Raw genomic sequence first — 19,235 nt, 5'->3', positions numbered from 1 at the left:
CTTTTTGAAAGATACTATCAAATTTCCTTCCATCAGTCTTTCAGACAGTGCATTTCATAATGATTGTGACAAGGTTATCCAGGTGGACTTTATAAAATATGAGTTGCCCGATTGGGACCGTAAACCTGGTCCAATCAGGGAGCCCTGGCTGACAGATGGAGTTTAATTTAGATAAATGTGAGGTGCTGCATTTTGGGAAAGCAAGTCTTAACAGGACTTAATGGTAAGGTCCTAGGGAGTATTGCTGAACAAAGAGACCTTGGAGGACAGGTTCATAGCTCCTTGAAAGTGGAGTCATAGGTAGATAGGATAGCGAAGAGGCCTTTGGTATGGTTTTCATTATTGGTCAGAGTATTAATACAGGAGTTTGGAGGTCATGTAGTGGCTGAATGGGACATTGGTTAGGCCACTGTTGGAATATTGCATGCAATTCTGGTCTCCCTCCTATCGGAAAGATATTGTGGAACTTGGAAGGGTTCAGAAAAGATTTACAGGGATGTTGCCAGGGTTGGAGGATTTGAGCTACAGGGAGAGGCTGAACGGTTTGGCACTGTTTTCCCTGGAGCATCGGAGGCTGAGGGGTGATCTGATAGAAGTTTAGAAATTCATGAGGGACATGGATAGGTTAAATAGGCAAAGTCTTTTCCCTGGGGTGGGGGAGTCCAAATCTAGAGGCCATAGTTTAGGGTGAGAGGAGAAAGATATAAAAGAGACCTAAGGGGCAATGTTTTCACGCAGAGGATGGTACGTGTATGGAATGAGCTGCCAGAGGAAGCGGTGGAGGCTAGTATGATTGTAATATTTAAAAGGCATCTGGATGGGTATATGAATAGGAAGGGTTGGAGGGATATGGACTGGGTGCTGGCAGGTGGGACTAGATTAGATTGGGATATCTGGTCAGCATGAACGTGTTCAACCGAAGGGTCTGTTTCCATGCTGTACATCTCTATGACGTTATGACTCAATGAAAGATATAAACAGGAGTTTCAGAGGTTCTATTATTCTAAGAGCTGTCTCTGAGGAAGCTGGATTAGAGTCAAGGACTTTCCACCTGTAAATAAGGGGTGACTTTGTGATGGAATACAGGCCCCTGTGGAGTTATTTCACATTTCTCCTCTTCAATGAATCTGATTCTTTTGACAATTATCTCAAATTGTGGATGATAGTTTTAATAGAAGAATATTCTATTTTGTTTTAATGAGGCCAGCAGTAAGACTATGGCACACGACTCTAGATAAACATAATAGTTTATGGTTGAAATTGCATGAGTAACTTTACCATAATACAGATGATACATTAGTACAAATTACTGAACTGACTGAGCTACTTCCAATTGTACAGAATATGTTTTTTTTGCATATATTTAATGAAACCTCTCTTCATTTAGGACCACTGCGGAGAAAATATTGGTACTTTCCAGATACTGTTTGAAAATGTTGCATGCTGTGAAGATGGAGTGACATGTTCCAGAAATATCAAAATTATATTTCAGGTTTATTTTACAAATATTGGCTCTGTACTATTTTAATAAGACCCTTAAAGTATAATTTTCAATTGAGATTATTAATAAATATAATTTAAAAAGCATTCTGTTTTCTAAACCATTTGTCTCTTATAGGATAAAGAACTAACTTTGGAAGATGGGAAAATAAAAGTTTCTGAATCAAATTCCATATCAACATGCACAGAAGATCCCTATTCATATCACACCGTCGGACTCTATCTAATTCTCACATTTTCCAATGGGATTGTTATAATTTGGGACAAACACACAAGACTTTCTGTAACACTAGATCAACAATGGAGGGTAAGTGTAGTTCTGGGTTAAAATATCCCCTCTTACATGTGCTCGTTGATTCTTCACATTTTTTGAAAGCAAACAAATGGTTTCAGAAATTGTATTCATCCAAAACAAGGAGTTACCAGTCAATTAATTTGCTTTGAAACAACACCCTAAATCATCACATCTCTCATACAAATCAACAAAAAGATCATACATCTGTCAAAATTGTATTTAGTTTAGCCAGAATGTCTGTCTATGTGACTGGATAGAGTTCCAGAGTTTGGTGTTGCATGGACAGTACTTGCAACCCTGAAATATTCCAACAATCAGTGAGCTAGTCTAAACCTACATGTGGAGTCTTTGCCAGCCCTAAAAACACAGGACTATATTGGAGACACAAATCTTTTTTCTATTAATTACTTGCCTGATTCAAATTCACAGTCCAAAGACTTGACTCGGACTTGAAATACTGCATGTATTTTGTTTGTTACGAAGGGAAACCAGCAATGCAACAACGTTAATATATGCTGTGTATAAGCACATAAGATATCAAAAGTGAGTCCTGCCTGGTGATTCTTGCCTCCTACACTGTTCAAGATGCTCATGGCTGTTTTTTACTCTCCATTTCCAATATCATATCACTTCTTCCATTGATTGCCTTAGTGTTTAAATATCTTATGAGCTTAGTCTTGAATATCATCAATAGGCAAAATATTCCCGTTCTGATATGCTGGGGTGATGTTGGGAAGATTGAGAAAATATGGCAACATTAAAATTTCAGATTCTTGCCATTGAGAAACTTTTTTTCCAATTTTCCCCTTAAGCTCTATATTGTGACTTCAGAATGTTGCTATTGAGCAGTGACAAATTTAATTCGATGCATTTGCACATTATTAATAGCGATAAACATGGGAACCTTGATTGTCTGGCATTCGAATAATGAACTTCGGATCATTCAAACAAGATTGCAAGGTCCCAATGCGTGGCTAACTATGTTATCCAGCATCGATTATCTGACATTTGATTAACCAAGCAAAATACTCTCTGCCTGTGTCATAGAGTGATAGTCATAGAGATGTCCAGCATGGAAACAGACCCTTCAGTCCAACCTGTCCATGCCAACTAGATATCCCAACCCAGTCTAGACCCACCTGCCAGCACACAGTCCATATCCCTCCAAACCCTTCCTATTCATATACCCATTGAAATGCCTTTTAAATGTTGCAATTGTACCAGCCATCACCACTTTCGCTGGTAGCTCATTCTGTACCTGTACCACCCTCTGCGTGAAAAAGTTGCCCCTTCGATCTCTCTTATATCTTTTCCCTCTCACCCTAAACCTATGCCCTCTAGTTCTGGACTCGCTGACTCCAGGGAAAAGACTTTGTCTATTTATCCTATCCATGCCCCTCATGATTTTGTAAACTTCTATAAGGTCACCACTCAGCCTCTGACACTTCAGGGAAAACAGCCCTAGCCTGTTCAGCCTCTCCCTATAGCTCAAATCCTCCAACCCTGGTAACATCCTTGTAAATATTTTCTGAACACTTTCAAGTTTCACAACATCTTTCCGATAGGAAGAAGACCAGAGGTTCCTCTGTATATTTTATTTCTACAATACTTCCAATTCTCCTTCCCTTCTCCAAGATACGCAGCGCACATATTCCTGACTTAATTCACAGCAGAAACCTGGTGAGCTGCAGCTCACCAGTTGATTGTGCTGGCCTTCTTCCAGCTGGGGTTCATCACCATAGCCCAGAAGCTACAGTTCATCATCCTCCTTGACCCTCATCCACACATGTCCGCATGGGTCAAGTACCAGTCTCACCAGCTTCATGCCTGCTCGCAAACCAGCTTGCACATCACTTGATCATATCAACATTTTACTTTAGAGTTCCTGGACACAATGATCTTACATACAAGATTGGCACGGTGGCACAGTGGTTAGCACTGCTGCCTCATCGTGCCAGAGACCCGGGTTCAATTCCCGCCTCAGGCGACTCTCTGTGAGGAGTTTGCACATTCTCCCCGTGTCTGCGTGGGTTTCCTCTGGGTGCTCCGGTTTCCTCCCACAATCCAAAAATGTGCAGGTTAGGTGAATTGGCCATGCTAAATTGCCTGTAGTGTTAGGTGAAGGGGTAAATATAGGGGAATGGGTCTGGGTGGGTTGTGCTTCGGCAGGTCGGTGTGGACTTGTTGGGCTGAAGGGCCTGTTTCCACTCTGTAAGTAATAACCAGAGGGTTAGGTATGGTGGACAGTGAGAAATTTTTCCTCAGATGGTGATGGCTAGCACAAGGGGACACACCTTTAAATTGAGGGGTCTTAGATATAGGACAGATGTCAGAAGTAATTTCTTACTCAGAGTTGTAGGGGCTTTGAACGGACTGCCTACAACAGTAGTAGACTGCCAACCTCAAGGGCATGTAAATGATCATTGGATAGACATATGGATGGAAATGGAACAGTGTAGGATAGATGGGCTTCAGATTGGTTCCACAGGTCAACACAACATCGAGGGCCGAAGGGCCTGTCCAGTGCTGTAATGTTCTACATTTTAACTTGCATGCTTCTGTCAGGTTTCCCTGACTGCAGGAACACATGTGAATCTCTTATTTTACACAGGATGCATCTTCTATTTCTTATCTTAATGTCTTGGTGTTCATTTGCTTCGTACTTACTTGGATGCTGCCAGCCTCTGTAGTTTGTATTAATTCTTAGCAAAGAGGGAGAGACAGGCAACTTTTCACAGTGGGGAGTGCTGAACAGTGAAGGATAGCACTGGGCTGCAATAATGTCACACCTAAAACATGTGCCAGCAACTAATGTGGCAAACACACCACATGAGCTTCAAACAATTAGCCATATCTGAAAGTTAAAGGTAAGCTGGCTTTAGTGGGGTCAAGGAGAACAGCAGTCAATTAGGAAGTCCTACCACAGTCAGTCAAGGGCCTTATCTGATTTCACTCCACAAATTGGATATTATCAGCCCTGCAGTTTATGCGCAACCAGTCCAGGGTTTACAGTCAGGGTTCTGTGGAGTCATCAGTCCAAGGGCTGGTCCAATTTTTCTGCAATGAGTCAAATTGAGTATTTGATTGATTGGAGAGAACTTACTGATGATGCAGGAGCAGGAGAGGTGATAAGATAAACCCCATGAGTAAGTAGGAACCACAGTGGGCAAAGCTGGTTCGTAGCTTAGGAGGCTGAAATGGCTGAGAGCTGTTAAGCAGATATTGTGCATGCAATAATGCAAGAATATTCCATGAGCCTTACAAGAGGTGGATACAATGCCAGAGCTACAATGCCTAATGCCCTTGTGAGTGTGAGGTAACATTGAAGAGATGGTCGCACTTACACTGAGCACAGATGATCGCTGACCTTATTCCTTCATTGCTGGCATTCCTTTTAACCAACAATATAGTATTCACTGTATTCCCAAAATAGATCTAGGCTGACTTTATCTGGTGGTGTGGCCTTTAACGGTGGTCAGCAGGAGAAAGGATTATGGTCCATTCCACCACCCCTTTTACCAGCAACTCCAGATCCCAGTCTGTGAAGCCAGGTGTGAGCTTTGCTTTCTTGAGTCCTTGTTTTCTGCAATGATAATGGAGTATGAAAGTGTGAAAATAGGTTCCTAGCTTGCATCTTCTGAACTGGTGTGCAGTTGAGCTTTAAATATGGGGCCAGCAATGTGAACACTACAAGGTTGTGGCCGTGGTGATCACTTCTGCCTCTCCTGTTATACAATTCCACAGTAGGGCACCAAAAGCCCTCTTGCACAAAGCAGTTGCTGCAGAGGTGATGGACAGTGTGTTCTGAATCTTTCTCATCAAAACTCTAGAACACAAATTGGGAAATCCAGCTCAATATGGCTTCGCAGATCTCAGAGGTGGGGATTTCTGGAGCCTTCCAACACTGAGCAAAACAATTTCTATATATCCAATTTTTGAAAGGCTGAATCCTTATACTGAAACTGTAATGGACTATACTCTCCAGGCAGAGGAATCCTGATTGTCAAGCCCTCAGAGAATGTCAATATTCTTTTCACTGCAATTTTTTTCTCATTCTTCTTACTGCAGAGAAAATAGATTCATTCCATTCAATCCCTCATCCCAGGAATGAATCCACTGAATCTTTACTGCAGTCACTAGTCAAGAATAGTCTTCCTTGCATAAGGAGACCAAAACTGCACAATGTACTGCACGTGCATCCTCACTTGACTAAGTTCGAGAAGTCAATTCTCAGGTGCAGCACTGAAGAAGCAAAATAATTAAATACATACATTTCTATTCCTACTACAATTTAAGAAATAAATTAACTTCATGGTATAAAATACTCCCAATTTATAGCAATTGAAATACCGATGTGTGGGCAACAGTATATCCAATAACAAACTTGCTTACTGAGATCAAAAATATTTTTCCTCCATTTGTTACTTCCCTGTACCAAAGATATTGACACCATTTTGAGCTGATTTTCTTCCCTGGCCACATACCTAGACCAGCCGAGTGGAGATCAATTGATGCTGTAAGCTGAGATAAACAGCCTAAGCACAGATTAATGAAAATGTAAGGTTCTGTGTGATTTAATTATTTCTCAGACACGTGGCTTCCTTTTGTTGGGACATATTCCTGCCTTTACAGGTCAAAGCAGCTAAATTAGTTTATATTGAAGAGTAATTTTGAGATGTCAGATTATTATCCTTAATAATTGGTTATTTGTAACTTGTACAATAGAACAAAGTATGTGGTCTCTGCGGAAATTTCAATGATGACACTGAAGATGATCAAACAACCAAATTTAACTCATTGGCGAGCATCTTCACTGACTTAGGGAACAGCTGGAAATCTAATCAGCTCTGCTCTGATTCGGTGAATCAGACATTTCCATGTGAGAGAAACCCATTCTGTTCTCCATGGGCACAGAGAAAATGTTCCATAATTAAAGACCCAAATGGAGTATTTAAAACATGTCACAAAAAGGTAAGAAACTTTTATTGAAAAGGTATTACTATTAATTTGAATGTTGTTGGTGATAGATTTAAAGCTGTGAAAATAAATGATGAAGAAACTCCATCTTTACATTAGCACACTTGCACATTTTCAAATGGAGCACTCCTTATAATGCCACCATAGATATAAAAACTGGAAGGTCCCAATCATCAGTGCAGATGCCAACTTCTATTATATTTCATAAATCACAATGTCGTAGAAATGGGAAGTTGTTGCCAATGTAATTTAATAGTTTGATTTTCAGTTAGATTTCTGAATTTTTTATTTTCTCTATTGATATCATTCAAAATATTTTTCCAATATGCTTTAAGTGCAGTTTTACCTACTGTTTCCTTTTCTTGATAAATTTTTATTTCTTTTGCCAAAAACAAGGGATTAAATGAAATAATAAGACCCTGATTCAGTGAGGGATATGAAAGGTTGTTCAGGTACAAAGAACCAAGAATAAGGTGAAGTTATATTACAAGTAACAACAGAATATGTAAGGATCTAAGTAGTACTTCCATACAGATCAGAGCCAAATAATATTATCCCACCACAACAAGTCATGAATGGAACTAAAGAATAAGGGCTGGATTTTACACTCCCTAGTTGGTAGCTTGAAGTCTAGAGACATGCAGAATTCAGTAGATAGCTTTCCCATTGCCTACTCTGCTGCCCCAGACTATTCTGAAATCTTACCGGGCATGAAGGTTAAACTGAGAAATGTTTGGGCTTTGCTTGCCTTATTAAAACACTTAATGGCCACTTAAAGGCCCGAACACACTGCCATTAGTATTTTATCACTGGGGGGGGGGAAGGCCCAGGCCAACCAGGGCTTTTGCTGCCGAGGTTGGTGAAGGGCAAGTGGACTGGAACATTACGAATCTATTCAACTTATAAAGAAGAATCAACTTTTTACTCACATGAATATTAATACTTATATATAGGGTCTTTTGGATGTAAAATAAACATTGTAGTCAGCATTCTGTGTGTTTTTAACTGTATTTTAAAAATGTCTTTCCTTATATTTTCTGACACTGTTATGCTATCTTCATCAGGTTAACTCTGAGCCATATTATGAAGCTTGCATTAAGGAAGCATGTGCCTGTGATATGCAGGGAAAATATCTGGGTTTTTGCACAGCTGTCGCTGTGTATGCAGAAGCTTGTAACAAAGTTGGTGTTTGTATTCGCTGGAGAACGCCCGAACGCTGTCGTAAGTCTAAATTTTTGATTGAATTGGAAATATTACACAAAACATGGAACATAGAATAGTACAGCACAGTACAGGCCCTTTGGGCCACGATGTTGTGACAAGCATTTACCTTAATCTAAACTCAATCTAACCAACACACCCTTCAATTTATTGCTGTTCATGTGCTTGTCCAGCAGTCGCTTAATGTCCCTAATGTCTCTGATTCAATACCACTGCTCGAAGTGCACTCCACACATCCAGCACTCTCTGCATAACAAACCTACCTCTGCCATTTCTCCTAAATCTTCTTCCAGTCACCTTAAAATTATGACCCCTTGTGACAGCCATTTCTGCCTTGGGGAAAGGTCTCTGGCTATCTACTCTATCTATGTCTCTCATTACTTTGTACACCTCTATCAAGTCACCTCTCTTCCTCCTTCTCTCCAGTGTGAAAAGCCCTAACTCACTCAATTCTCTTCATAAGACATGCCCTCCAATCCAGGCAACATCCTGGTAAATCTTCTCTGCACCATCTCTAAAGGATCTTCTATAGTGAGGTGACCAGAACTGGACATAATATTCCAAGCGTGGTCTAACCAGGGTTTTATAGAGCTGCAGCAAAACCTCAGGGATCTTAAACTCAATCCCCCTTTAATGGACACCGAAACACCATACACCCCAAGATCCCTCTGTTCTCTACATTGCCAAGAATCCTGCCTTTAACTCTATATTCAGCATTCGAATTCAACCTTCCATAATTAATCTGTTTGCATTTATCCAGGTTGAACTCTGTCTGCCACTTCTCAGCCCAGCTCTGCATCCTGTCAATGTCTGATTGAAGCCTGCAATAGCCTTCAACACTATTCACAACAACATCGACCTTTGTGTCATTGGCAAACTTATTAACCTGCCCTTTCACTTCTTCATCCAAGTCATTTATAAAATCTACAAAGAGCAGAGTCCAAAGAACAGATCACTGTGAGACATCACTGGTCACCGACCTCCAGGCAGAATACTTTCCATCTGCTACCACTCCCTGTCGTCTTTCGGCCAGCCAATTCTTTATCTAGATAGCTAAATTTCCCTATATCCCATAACTCCTAACTTTTTGAATAAGCCTATTGTGGGAATCTTGTCAAATAGCAGCAGAGAAATCCAGTCCTTATTCTTTGGTTCCATTTCATTTCAGCCTTACTGAAATCCATATACACCACATCTACTGCTTAACCTTTATCAACTTGTCTCGCCACATCTTCAAAGAACTCAATAAAGCTACCCCTCTCAAAGCCATACTGGCTATCTTTATGTTTCTCCAAATAGTCATAAATCCTGTCTCTCAGAATCCTTTCCAATACCTTGCTTACCACAGATGTAAGACTAACTAGTCTATAATTCCCAGGGATTTCCCCATTCTCTTTCTTGAGCAGATGAACAAAATTCGCCTCCTCTAAAAATTTGGTACGACTCCTGTGGAGAGTGAGGATGTAAACTTCTTTGCCAGAAGTGCAGCAATCTCATTCCTTGCTTCCCGTAGTAACCTTGGATATATCTGGACTGGCCCTGGAGGCTTATCTGTCTTGATGCTTCTCAGAATGTCCAACATATCCACATTCTTAATATCAATCTGTTCAAGCCTATTAACCAGGTCTAGTGTTCTCACTATCAACAAGGTCCCTCTCTCTCGTGAATACGGAAGCAAAATCTCATTTAGGGCCTTCCCTACCTCTTCAAAGTCTAAGCACAAGTTCCTTCCACTATTCCTGCTCGGCCCTATTCTCTCTCTGATCATTCTCTTACTCCTCACATAAGTGTAGAACACCTTTAGGCTTTTCCTATTCCCTTTTGCCAAAGTTTTTTGTGTCCACTCCTAGCTCTCCTCAGCCCATCTGCACTCAGGATGTTCCAGTCAATATTGGGAAAGTTGAAGTCACCCATAACAATAACTCTGTTACATCTGCACCTATCGAAGATCTGCTGTTCAATTTGTTCTTCCATTTCTCTGTTGCTATTGGGGGGTCTTTAGAAAACACCCGATAAAGTGACTGCTCCTTTCCTGTTGCTGACCTCCACCCATACTGACTCTGTAGACAAACCCTCTTCAACAAAGTACTTTTCTGCAGCTATGATGCACTCTCTAATTAACAGTTCTACTCCTCTCCTATTTTCCCACCCTACCAGTTCTTCTTAAAAGATATAAACCCAAGAACATCCTGCAACCATTCCTACCCCTGTGAAATCCATCGATCCATTATGCCCACAACATCATAGTTCTAAATACTGATCCGTGCTCTGAGTTCACACTCTTGTTCCTGACACTCATTGCATTGAAAAAGACACACTTTAACCCATCCCTTTGACCTATCAACTGTGTATCCTTCCTGACAGACTCTCTGCATTCTATCTCTGCCTGTTCAATAACTACCCTCTCCTCTGATTTGTAGCTCCGGTTCCCATCCCCCTAATTATTTCTGAACTATTTCAACAAGGTTTGCATCTTGATCTGAGCTGTTCCTTTGGATGTTGAATCAATTGCTGGCATTGTAGATCAACTAATTGTATTTTATATTGCAGCTGTCTATTGTGACTATTACAACAGCCCCGGTGAATGCAGCTGGCATTATCAACCATGTGGATCTTTGACAGTAAAAACATGCAGTGACCATTCAATTCGAAGAAAGCTCTCTGCCATCCTTGAAGGTTGTATTATTTCATAATTTTGCTGATGTTTAGGTCTGCCACAACGTATTTCTTACGTGTTTAATGTAAGCACAAGTAGAGTTATTTAGAGATAATTTGGCATATAAGATTTAAAAAACACATCAATGTTCTAAAACTAAAACTATATTTAAAATGATTCCGATCAGAAGCATCTTGTTAATTTTCCAGTACAGCTACAACACTGGTATCTCCCTGATATAGTGTAAAATTGTACAGCTATGTCTTGCCCAGAGAAAAGCAGTTCAAGTCCAATCAGGTCAATTTCCTTTTGATCAGTCAGCTCTCATTCAGTTGCAGTGCTATACAGGGACATTACACAGCAGTAATCTGTTCACTGATGTTCATGTGACTTCTGACATTTGACTTTAGGCCTCAACGCAGCTTTGGTCCAAACATGGACAAAAGAGCTGAATTGCAGAACTGAAACGAGTTACTGTCTGTGACTTCAAGGCAATTTTTAACAGAGTATGGCATCAAGAAGCCAAAACAAAACGTCAAAAGGAATATTAGCAATATTTAAATTTCAGATTTTCTGCTTTTATTAAATCAGTTGAAAGACAAATAGAATTATTTGGCAACTCTAACATCATGAATGAATTAGTTTTTGTGTAATGTAAATTAAACAAATAACTAAAATTGTACAGTTGTAATTACATGGATAACTCACTTTGTTGAGTGTACTATAATGAACCATTAACAGGACAAACTTGTGAAAGGCAAAGTACAAAAATTACAGTCTTGCTGAATAACTAATAAATCAAGCTGTAGTTCCCTGTGCCATGATGTCTATACATAATAAATCTATAATTAAAACCATTGCTAATATGATAGCACCATAGTTCCTCACACTTACTTTCACATTTTTTAAATAATTAGGTTGCTACCCGAAGTGCCCAGACAGTGCTCCTTATCTGGATGAAAATACAATGAAATGTGTCAGCCTAGATGAGTGCACTTGTTATTACAATGGCAAAATATATCATCCACTTGAAAGTGTACCTGGCTGTGGAAACTGGTAAAGTATCCAGAAAATGTGTTTTATTGTTAGTTAGTAATGTGTCATGAAAGCAATTATGGGCCAAATCTTCCAGTCTCCAAATTGTCAGACTTTGGGCATATCTCTGAAGAAAAGCGGCATGATACTGCCTAATATCTGGATAATTCCAAAGCTGATCCTTCCAAGAAACACTTTGTGACTCCCAACTTCTTCCCTCTCAATCACAGTTACACATCCTTTACTAGCTCACTCTATGAGGGACTGTGTCATCACAGCAGCAGAATTGTACTTCAACACAATCTGCAACTTTATGACTCAGCATATCCCCTCACTCTACCCTTGCTATCAAGCCAGGGTATTAACCAACCTAAAAATGCAATCTCAAAGTGGTGAGACAATAAAACTGGACCATCTACATAAAATAAATTATAAAGGTTTCAAAGGAAGCTCAGCACTACCTTCTCAGGAGCAACTAAATACTGTTCCAGGCAGAGAAGCCTACATTCCTTGAATGAATAAATAATGCTAAATGGTATAAGCAGTAAGTGATAGACACAACTAAGTGATTTCACAATTGATGGATCAGACCTAAGCTCTGCAGACCTTCCACTTGCAGTTCTGAATGCCGATGAACAACTAAACAACTCAATGGAGGAGACGGCTCCACAGATATCATAGATGTCAGTTTCAAGTCGATTCAATTCACTCACATAATATCAAGAAATGGCTGGAAATGATAGATACGGCAAATGCTGTGACAATGTTTTGGCATAGTCTTATGTTCCAGAATATGCTGCAACCTCAAACAGCACACTTTAACACCAGCATCCATCCGGCAATGTGGAAAATGACCCTCCATTTCCCGCACACAAAAACAGGGCAAAACCCCAACTCATCCAATTACTGCTCCATTAGTCTACTCATGATTGTCACTAAAATAATGGAAATTGCCATGAATAATGCTATCTAACAGACAAGTTTATCACAACCTGCTCACTGATGCTCAATTTGGGTTCTGCCAGAATCACTCAGCTCCAACTTCATTATGCCTTGGATCAAATATGGACAAAAGAGCTGAATTCTAGAGGGGAGATGATAGTGGAGTCCACATTTGACTCTGTGTCTTGGCAAGGCCAGAGTCAATAGGTATCGGTGGGAAAATTCTCCCTCCATCAGTTAAAATCATACCTGATTTGATCAGATTTAACAGTGACACTACCTATTTATTAGGAGGTAAAAACAATGACTGCAGATGATGCCTTGGATGCTGCCTGAACTGCTGTGCTCTTCCAGCACCACTAATCCAGAAACTACCTATTTATTATCAACATTTATTCCAAAGATTAGATGACTGAAGTAATTTGGTATTTTGGCCATAGCGTGTTTCATTATAAATATTGATAAGTTGCCCAGTTTGTTCATATTATTTTGAATGTCTTGCCAAGTTCTTAGGTGTTTCATAGCATTGTAAATACCAGATTGTCTATACTTTAAAACTTATGAACAGAGTAAAATTTGATTCAAAGAAGTTTAATTTCAGTTTTCAATTTGCTTTAAAAAAGTAATTTATCATGAAAATGATGATACTCTAAATGGTATAAATCACAGTTGGATAATGTGAAAATTTCTTTTGTGAAACCAAACCAGCAGTCCATTTTATACCTTGCCTTAGGTTTTTCTTGGTTGAGGTCAATGCTAATAAAAATAGGCGGGTTTTAAAATGATTCATTATCAATGAACCAAAGTGTTGCATCCACAAACTGTCATGCATTGAAAGCCAACTTCATTCTAAACATTTAGAGATGAGCTAAAAAGAATTTACAGTTATAAAGTGATTTTGATTGTGCCTTTAATGAGGGAATAGCAAAGTTTGAAAGAAGCTGAGTAAATCATGTTTGAATGTTTAAGTGATTTACGCTCTTGTTTGATAGGCACAAGGAGAGTGCTGGAGGAAAATAATTTGTTATTACCTCTTCTTCCTCAGTCCTTTCTACAGTCATGCTAACATTACAATATCCTTGTGTATTTCCATATACTTTTTTGTTGTACTAGTTATAATGCAAAAGAAACTGGTTCAAAAGCTAATACAAAATACTATCAGTGCTCTCTGTCTACGAAGTGCAATTTTTAGCAAGCTATTTTTCACTTTTTCAATATCAGGTGAAAGCATAAATGATTTTTGTTTAGTGAGTAATAGATCTGCAAAAAGCTGCATTTTTCCCTCACTAGAATGCAGGGTTGATCGTACAAATCTGAATGATTTCTCCGTGTTTTGTAAATGTACCAGTTTTTAATGGGGATCTATAGTGTATTGAATATGGACACTATATACTGGATAAGGCTTGTTAAGCACTATTTTCTAAGGTAATATTTCCAAACTTAATATTTTACAGTGTATGCAGCGAAGGTATTGTCAGCTGTGGTAAGTGAACTTGTTTTCAATAATTCATGCACCACAGTAAAACATTACAATGGCAAATACTGCTATCAGACACTATGGATAAAACAATGAGGGAACTTATATTTTGAGCAACCCAGAACTGCAGAACAGTTGGTTTATTTAGGGAAATGCTAATTCAATGTCCATCTCAGCACTCAAAGTACAATGAAGGACATTAACTGAAAGTAGATCAAATTGGAGGGCTACAGCACTAGATTACTAGCCGTAAGAGAACAATGCTAAAGAGGTGGAGCTGCAGAGATAGAAAAGAATGCATGAGGGAACCTTGCAATGACCCTTTTTTAGTCTAAATGGTGCCCACCATTGTCAGGAAGGTAGCTGCCAACATGTTGACCCTGACTTTGGCAAGTACTCGGAGCTGAGAACTCATAAAAAGAGTCACACTGAAACAATTGTTTGAAAATGATGCTCCCGATCTCAAGTCCAAACCTGCTTTCACTGGGCTGTGAAGATTCTACCCAACATTCCTCAACTTAACTCTCATACGGCCAACCTTTACTCAAAACATAGACTCTGCTTTCATGTGATATTCTCAAAAATCAACTCTGGTTGCTCATAAAAGATATTCTCCACTAATTATTCCATTATCCAAGAAAATATCCCAATCACCGACATCTAACTAACACTGCCCAAGAAATAAAGAAGCAAAATCATAAATTGGAAATTTATAGAGATTTCGGATAAAATATAGGACTGAGCACAGTGCTCTGCTTAAGAGCAGCAGCAGCTAGGCCCTACATTATATATAGTTAATTAATTGTAAAACAAATCAGGACTACTAGTTTGTGATTTCCCAACTAGCACCGACCACAGTGCTGAACTGGGAAATCAGCCCTTGTAGTCAATTCTAGCGATAATTGCTTTTCTGTCCTTTAGCACTTTTGTTATTTCTGCTTCAAACATGTGCGTAGAGCAATGTTCTAATGAGGCAAGGACATCTTGTCATTTTCTGAAAATGAAAATAAAAATTTAAGCAAATCAGTGCCAAATTAGGAAAAAAATGAAGATAACATAATTCAAAGTTCAATGTTTTCTCCCAAACTTCCTACCAAAATGAGACTGTAAATTGTCTTTTGTGCATCAAGCACCAATCCAGTAAGAAACTAAAGAGTTTGATGAAATCTTCATCTCTCAATGTTTATTTTCCACTCAAAGTAATATCTGCTAGTTTGAGAAATGGTGTGAAACCTGATTATACCAGGCAGATTAGGCATGCCACAGAATAAAATATGGCAGTGCTGTCAGAAAGGCTGCTTACTTTTTGTGGAATACAAGAATTGTCAGCAAGGCCAGCATTTGAACTGATTGGCTCTCTAGTCCATTTCAAAGGACAGTTTAATGTTAACCACATTGCCATGGTGCAGAGTCACATATAGGCCAGACCAAGTAAGGACTGCAGATTTCGTGCTCTTAAGTAAATTAATGAAACGAGTGATTTTGTACAAAAATCGACAATGACTTTGTGGTAACCATTAAATTGTTTTTAATTCGAAATGTTAAATTTAAATTTCACCATCTACCAGGTTAAGATTCAAACCCACTTCCCCAGAACATTTATTGGCACTTTGGATTACCAGAGCTATTATGTCATTACCAGATGACATTAGCACTATGCCTCCACCTCTTATCCAATTTCAACAAATCAGTTTCTGGCAGCTGGGCACTGCTGGCAAAAGCAGCATAAATTTGAGAAGCAGAAACTGACCTTTCAATTAGATGCTGGTCTCAATGTTGAACCTAACAATTTCAGATTGTTACTCTGTTCCTCCATTTTGTTTTATTTTACTTACATCTTGCAACGTTTCTCTTATTTTTGCTTTCAGTCAGCAGCATATCTGCTTTGGGCACAATTTTGTTTTTTTTCCCTTCTTTTCTTTGCTCATTCCCATTCACTTGGCCCAAGAGAGCTGATATTTCTGACAGTCAATGTCTCCTGTTTACAACTCCACCAATAAGACTTCCTTTTGTCATGCTCAATCCATTCCCTTTCTCAATCTGATACATTAGTAACTTTTGCCGCTTAAAATGACAGGTCACAGGCCTGAAATATTAACACTTCGTCTCTGCAGATACTGACTAACCAAGTGATATTATTTTTCCCAGCATCTTGTTTTTAACTCTAAATCAAATTGTCAAAGACAAAAGAATGTCATGCAATGACCTAAAATAATTTATTTTCTTTCCTAGAGACAACCACATCTCCGACTACAAAGATCACCACTACAGGTGACTAACTCTCACTGATATTATCTATGGATATGTGAAAACAGTTCCTAGTTATAATTTTGTTTCGTATTTTCTTTCATATAATGTCAAGAACTTTAATTAAATTTTTACCATATTATGAAGCAAAGTGAAATGGAACTTAAAAGAATGCAGAAGTGAAAGAGTTACTGCTGGAAGCAAATATTCAAAAAAGAAGTATTCCCTGATGTGAATGGAACAAAACACACCAAGGCCTTTGGAGAATCTTGCATGAATCCCAGAATATTAAATGACGTTAGGCAGTTGATGGAGGAGGCACTAAATATAAATTATTAAAAGCCAAAGGATAAGAGACTGTCAAAGAAATCGCATTAAATTGAAAACTAATTAATCTTACCTTGATAATGAACAGTCTTTGAGTGTAAATGCAGGACAAAATGAATGAATATATGGATAATGGTGAGAAAGTTGGGAGAATCATATGAGATGGCCAGCGAGGATCTTCCTGGGATCAAAAGCAAAATGCCCCATTTTCCAAACAAGCGTGAAATGAGATTTGTGAATAGCATGAACCATTTGCATGCATTAACATTCACATCATGATATTATCTTGTATTACTGGTACACAGCTTCCCATCTTCTCAACGTATGGAAGAAAAACTAGATGCTGGCAATTCCCAATGTAAAAGTTACAGCATTAACCTGGTAATGCCAGGTCGCTGCTTTCTGTCCAACACTTACCAAAATCTCAGGGCACACTCCATTGGCAGTGACCAAATACACCATACCCCTCCCTCCCCAGACTATTGGGACTCCTATGTCCCTGTGAACAAAGCTGGTTGCTAATTTCCCTGTGCCTGGTTTTGCTGTAGTAATTAACAGCAGATATGGGCTGGCAGTGATTGGCCTGGCAATTGGCTGCGCTTCAAAGATAACACTGACACACAAATCCTAAGAGGTCCTGGCAGTTGCCATTACTACTGTACTGACTTGGAGAACATATTGAATGGGGTGTCATGGTGGGTTGTAGTTCATAAGTAAGGAGACAGGTTTGGGAAGATAGTGTGTGAAAACCTATTCAGGCTTATGGAAGAAAACTGTCCGTGAAACTTGCCGAAATTGAAATTTAACCAATCTGTGGTAAAATTCAGCACCATGGCATCAAGTGATAGTGAATACTTATTTAACTTATTTTTTAATAGAAGCCATTACTTTAAATGATATGTGTGGATTAAAAATGTAGGCATCTCATAAAATTGTAGAATGCATAAAAATGGAGACTTCTAAAACTAGGAGATGTTTCTTGGAAAGAAATAGCAACCGACAGTCTTGACAGGAATGATAGTTGTTCAGAGTACAAAATTAGGAGTTTAATGAAACTATGTGGATGGCTGGGGGGGAAAACAGATGGGAGATAAGTTCATTGTAGACAAAAATTAAGGGTTTTTAATTTTTTTAAAAATGTGATATGAACATTCCTACAAGATCAACATTTGTTTCCTATTACTGATTGCCTGTGAGACGATGATAATGAGACTATCGAGTGACTTGCTAGGTTATTTTCTAAAGCAGTTAAGAATCAATCACATTGCTGTAATTCTGAAGCCACATGTAAACCAGACTATGTAAAGACAGGAGATCTTATTCTTTAAAAGGACATTTTTTAGCAGAATGAATGATAAATTCACTTCTAATTCCTTTTTAAAATTAATTCCACCATTCAGCTGTGATGGGACTGTAGCCATGTTCCCAGTGCATGTGCCCATTCTCTGGATTATGCATGTTGCGACACTTTCACTGCAAGGAAATATGCATCATTACAGGATAGAATAAAATATCTGAATTTAATAACTGAGGAGAATATATGTCTTACAATATCAAGAGCAGATACTAGAATCATCACTATCAATTTTGGCATTTCTCTCAAATTTTAACTGAGGTAAATCAAAGGGTACTTGACAAATAATGTTTGAAGTAACTATTTTCTGCTTTCATTTTTAGAAATTACAACTTCTACAATCTCGACGACAACAGGTGTGTGGCTTACATTGAGAGATATAATAATTTAGAGCTATGATCAGAAACAAATTTCACTCACTGGTAGCTATTCACGTGAACATGTATATGGTGAATTTCCCAGTAGTGGTGGGCTGGCCATATTAACACATAATGATTTGGGGATAAGACATTGGAATGGGAAACTATATTGAACATAACATTTCCAAATGGACTTTTTTAAAAATAAAAAGCTTTTAACGCTGTCACAACTAGTCAAAGCCTAATTAAACTAAAAGTATATGAGAGGTAATTTTCTTGAACTTGTTCAAATAGCCCTGGAAAAATACGGAGAGCAGATGAGAACATTGAATACAAACCCTTTCCACCAGAAGTTTCTGTTCGGCTTCCCAGGATGTCATTCTTCGTCCAATTGTATTTGAAGGTTACTCTTGTCGATAGCCTTTGATTTCCCATATTTAAACAGATTTATGCTGAACAGGTAGTTGTGCTGTTTATTGATTTGATTGACCTACTTTAAATTTGCATGTGAACATCAGTGGACAGTTAATGGGTTCCTCTCATCGGTGATTTCAATAAAACACAGCTGACAATTGAAAATCACTCCCAATTGTGTTCCAGTTTAGTCATAATTAATGTGTTTTAATGTACTCATCTGTTTGTTTCTTTGTCTTGATTTTGTTGCTGCTTCTTCAAATTTTGTCATTGCGTAAGTGGATTTTAGTGGTTTGTCAAAGCCAGAATTATGTGGTATATTTTTTCAATGCATTTTTGAGTCTTTTTCAATTACAAATTGAAGAAAACTCAAAGTCAAACTTGGATCTTCACATAGACTGAACAAATTGAATTGGCTACAATATCACGGA

General features: G+C 38.6%; 1 protein-coding gene across 3 annotated transcripts in view; it reads left to right on the top strand.

Moving 5' to 3' along the window:
• The window catches only part of LOC122561450 (uncharacterized), a 108,326-nt gene that overhangs the window by 40,600 nt on the left and 48,491 nt on the right, over window positions 1-19,235 (top strand). For all 3 annotated transcript variants that reach the window (XM_087999607.1, XM_087999606.1, XM_087999605.1), the window contains exons 23-31: window positions 1,388-1,492; window positions 1,619-1,807; window positions 6,521-6,766; window positions 7,837-7,993; window positions 10,544-10,669; window positions 11,567-11,705; window positions 14,081-14,109; window positions 16,336-16,374; window positions 18,355-18,387. In XM_087999607.1, coding sequence (XP_087855733.1) covers window positions 1,388-1,492; window positions 1,619-1,807; window positions 6,521-6,766; window positions 7,837-7,993; window positions 10,544-10,669; window positions 11,567-11,705; window positions 14,081-14,109; window positions 16,336-16,374; window positions 18,355-18,387 — 1,063 coding nt within the window. The remainder of the gene's footprint in view (window positions 1-1,387; window positions 1,493-1,618; window positions 1,808-6,520; window positions 6,767-7,836; window positions 7,994-10,543; window positions 10,670-11,566; window positions 11,706-14,080; window positions 14,110-16,335; window positions 16,375-18,354; window positions 18,388-19,235) is intronic.

This window comes from Chiloscyllium plagiosum, unplaced genomic scaffold (genome assembly GCF_037043375.1).
Source record: "Chiloscyllium plagiosum isolate Xiang-an unplaced genomic scaffold, Cpla_swu_hap1 HiC_scaffold_23, whole genome shotgun sequence".
Taxonomy (NCBI): Eukaryota; Metazoa; Chordata; class Chondrichthyes; order Orectolobiformes; family Hemiscylliidae; genus Chiloscyllium; species Chiloscyllium plagiosum.
The sequence above is the reverse complement of the archived record's forward strand: the minus strand, read 5'-3'. Positions and strand labels throughout refer to the sequence as shown.